At 31.7% G+C, this 4336-nt stretch overlaps 1 protein-coding gene across 1 annotated transcript; it reads left to right on the top strand.

The window, feature by feature from the left end:
• The first annotated feature begins 2878 nt into the window (after window positions 1-2878).
• On the top strand, window positions 2879-3613 carry LOC110642837 (chaperone protein dnaJ 11, chloroplastic). Its single transcript, XM_021795013.2, has one exon. The coding sequence runs from the start codon at window positions 2903-2905 to the stop codon at window positions 3347-3349; it is 447 nt and encodes a 148-aa protein (XP_021650705.2). The 5' UTR covers window positions 2879-2902; the 3' UTR covers window positions 3350-3613.
• The last annotated feature ends 723 nt before the right edge of the window (window positions 3614-4336 follow it).

Genomic DNA, 4336 nt, shown 5'->3' with positions numbered 1-4336 from the left:
AGGGGCCATGTGTTGTGATTGAGTTGTGGTTGTATGACTTGTGGATATAGAAGTATATTTTGAACCCTTTTATGAGTTGGATAGGTCCTAGGTATAAGGGAGACTCTACTAGATTTTCGGCATGACTTAGGGTGTCTTTGGTTCTTTTTAAGCTTGTATTGAATCAATTATATTAAATAATTATAATGAAATTGTCAGGTGAACTGGGACAACTTTCCTCCTTCGTTCAGCAGCTGCAGTGACCTCGATTCACGTATGTGAGTAAAATATTGATTTTAATTATAATTTTAATATTATTATATGTTCAGGCATGCCCATGCATCACTTATAAATATATATCTATGTAGTTAAACTCTAGGCACGTTTTATATTGCATTCTTAATTGATGAAGTGTCATGGATATTGTTTTTTGTTAATTTGGAGCAGTGTGCGTGTGTTGGCGTGCTCTTAGTGTGTGGTGTTGGATATGGATATGACGGGTAGACGCAGCTGGAGCTTGACTCGCTGAGACCTGATCATTTTATGGATAAGTAGAGGTAGGCACGGCTCGAGCTGATCTCATTGGTCCCCACATTTGGTCTATTAAGCGAAAGTCTGACTTAAAATGTACTCGCTGGCAGAGGTTGGATTAAGAGAGCTGTATAGGGGATCAGCTCCCATATATGTACAGTTTGCATACTACATGGGTGCGTGAATGCTCCAAATTACCTTTTTGCTGTTATGATGTGATTTGTATAAAAATTGTGATGATGCTGCATTCCACTCTTTAGGATGCACTAACTTTAGATAGCTATAGAAATTGTAGTTAAAATTGGTATTTTACTCTTTGAGTCAAACACTCACTCCTGTTCACCTTATTTTTTCAGGATATAGGAGATTTCTTGTTGAGTTTTAACCTGCCTCTCTCCCTCACAAGTCATCTATTAATGTCTGTGATGTTTTATATAATTTTACTAACTTCTAGAATTCTACATGTGTTAGAAATATTTTATTTGAATTGGATCTGTAAAATTATTAGATGCGTGTATGATTGGATTGAATGAGGGAGCTGAGCTCCCATTTGAGTTTATGACATTATGAGTATGTAGATGGTGAGCTGAGCTCCTCAAATTATTATATATTATGCTTACAGGTCAGGCGAGTCAAAAACTCTCCGTTGTATGGTCCATGTTATGGCCAGATTCAATCCAGTTATTTTCTTGAAATTGGGCTATAGAATTGGGTTAAGGAATAATTAGACTTACTACGGACCTCGGAGGCTTTAGACTGACCCAAATTCTAGTACCGGTCCGGCCTATAGGTTGGGTCATGACACAATTATTGATTTAAGCATCGAAAAAGTTACCTAATGCAACCTACCGAATATTCTCTCCTATCTTACAGATCTCTATCCATAAAAAAATTCATAGAAAAAATTTAACAAATAGCATCAAAAAATATTAATTAAGATAATTTATATATCATTATACACATATCTATAGCATGAAGATAAATATTCTTTAAATTTTAGATAATTTTAATTTGATTTGCAAGTTCATATCTCTTATTATTAATTACAATTTAACAAAAACATGTATAAAAATAGTAATCTTTAAAAATTTATGTTGCTCATTTTTGTATATATAAAAAATTAATAACTGTTATTATTGGAAGAAATTAAAAAATAATAATCAACAATTTTTTATGAGAAGAATTATATCTTCCCAAATGTATCCTACGACATGTAGGAATAGACGATTAGGACATAAAAGACAACTCACACTAGCGACATTTAAGACAGCATTTGAAACTTAAAAAGGTGGATAAGCTAAATCCCATTTTTAGATAAGAGGCACCAAAGGTCCACTCTGCATTGCTAAATCCTTTGAATTTGGAGTTTTGGACGAAGGAAAACACTTTCATTGTCAATGTCACCAAATTCTTAAAGGACAGCAAATTTCATGTTTCTCATTTATATTTGTGTAACGATTTATCCTCAAATTTTATTTTATTAATTTAGTTTCAAAATTAAATTTATAAAAAAAAAATTAGAAGTTGCCGCTTCAAATTTACCAAAAATCATATCTCAATTTATTTAAATTTGAAATAATTTTAACGTTATTTTTCCATTCAAATTTTTTTATTTTATTATTAGTTATAGATTAAAAATTAGAATATTTTTAACATTATTTTCAAGTTAAAACAATTACGTTTTTTATATTTTATTCTATCAATAAAATGATTTTATTTACGTAAATGTTTTATTTTCTTTTATTTACATACAACTATTTTTTTATTTTCTTAATTTCTAATTTATTATCACATAGTTGAATATTTAACGCTTACTAAAATTATATGTTTTGAGGACTCTTGAATTGGACTCAAATGTCCCACGTAGTATCAGAGTTTTGATTATTTGATGCTCATTAGAATTATATAAACTTTGAGATCTTTCAATTCACGAATTATTCAACAAGCTCTTTTAATTTAATAAATTATAATAAATTTGAATAAAAATTAATTTTATTTAATAAATATAATTTAAAAATATAATAATTTTAAATTAAAAATAAAAAGATGAATGGTATTTTATAAAGAAGGGGCAACTTATAATTTATTTAAAAAAATTTTTATTTAAATTAATTTTATTATAAATTAAAAATATAATATATATTATGAGATTTATTTATTAAATATGTAAATTAATATATTTATATTTAGACATATGATAAATTATATTTAACTAAGAATTCTCCTTTATCCAAATAAAAGTGAGGATGGTCATTTATCGTTTCTTAACTTAACCCTAGTTTCGATTTAAAAAGAAAAAAAAAAACCTTAACCCTAGTTAAATTTATACCCATAAATATATCTTCCTTCAAACTCTTTTCAAAATCACTGCAGCACCTCACTGCAACGAGCAATGCTTTCTTCTGCCCCTCTCTCTCCTCTTCCCAAAATTTCCATCAAATCTCCGTACCCTGCGCCTCAACGGAACAGATTCCGGCGGCTGTTTATTGCTAACACCGCCAACGCCTATGAGGAAAGGTCCAATCTTTACCCTAGTCCTCCACGGATGGCATCGTGCAAATCGCTGTACGAGATTCTGGGGATTCCTGTGGGAGCCACGAGCCACGAGATCAAGTCAGCTTACCGGCGATTGGCGAGGACATGCCATCCTGACGTCGCTTTGGATCGGAAGGACACGTCGGCGGACGAGTTTATGAAAATTCATGCTGCGTACTCCACTCTATCGGATCCTGAGAAACGCGCCGTTTATGATCGCAAGTTTTTCAGAAGGAACGGGCCGTTGACCTCCAGTTTTCCGGGGTATCGTGGCCGGAATTGGGAAACGGACCAGTGCTGGTAACTGAGGTGGCTTACCTGGTTTGCTTACTGGGTTTAGCTAATCAGAGAGATTATAGCATGAAACCGAACTTGCAGTTATGGCAATATGAACTCTGCATATACAAACAACTGCTACTGCTAACTTGCTTGCGTCGCCACAGATGGAAGTTTTCCACCAGTAATCAGAGCCGTAAATAGACCAGTAAATTGAGACATGCCTTATTTTGTAATTTAAATCTTCCATATTAATAATATTAAATAACACTTTTATTTATTTAAAAGATAATTTTTGTTTAAAGAAAAGTTAATTTTAATTTTTTTATTTATATTAATAATTTAACCTTTATTTTGATTAGCAAGAAAAATTACCAACTTATTGATTAGGTTACAAGGACAATTAATACAGAAAAAATGTATCTATTATGTCATAATTTAAGTAGAGTATGGTTGATCATAATTAAGAGCAAATGAAATAGGACAAGTTGGAAGGAAGAAAATTAAATTGGCCTCACAATAACATTATATTATACTAATGAATGCATTTAATATAAAGAATGAGTGCATAAATATAAATAATTAATTTAATATTTATTAAATTAATTGTCATATAAAATTCATCTTATAATAATTCCACCTATACCAATCGGCGGTTAAAATCTGTACAAAAGTATTTTCATTTTTTGTCTTCCTTTCGATGACAAAGAAAAGAACAACTGCCGATGGCAGAAGCCAACACCAAACAGCACAATGCAAACTCTCCAGTCTTCATCTCGAGAGCCAAAGGAGAAGTAGAGACCCATGAGAAATATTATGGCCTAACTTGGCCAAGCAATCAGCAGGGCAAGACATGGAACTATAGATTCCAAAGCGCCCAAGGGAAGCGAGAGGGTGAAACTGTGGAAGCGCGCCACTCATTTCTCTTTCAGATGTACCAGTAAAAGAATAAGACATCAGCTAACATTGCTATGAAAGTTTATAAAAATAAATATACTTATTAATATTCTATTTC

The sequence above is a fragment of the Hevea brasiliensis genome, chromosome 16, assembly GCF_030052815.1.
Source record: "Hevea brasiliensis isolate MT/VB/25A 57/8 chromosome 16, ASM3005281v1, whole genome shotgun sequence".
NCBI lineage: Eukaryota > Viridiplantae > Streptophyta > Magnoliopsida > Malpighiales > Euphorbiaceae > Hevea > Hevea brasiliensis.
Note: the sequence above shows the minus strand (reverse complement) of the source record. Positions and strands in the feature narration are given on the sequence as shown.

Excerpts from the sequence above, each read along its gene's own strand:
- LOC110642837 (XM_021795013.2), top strand. The coding sequence starts at position 2,903 with ATGCTTTCTTCTGCCCCTCTCTCTCCTCTTCCCAAAATTTCCATCAAA.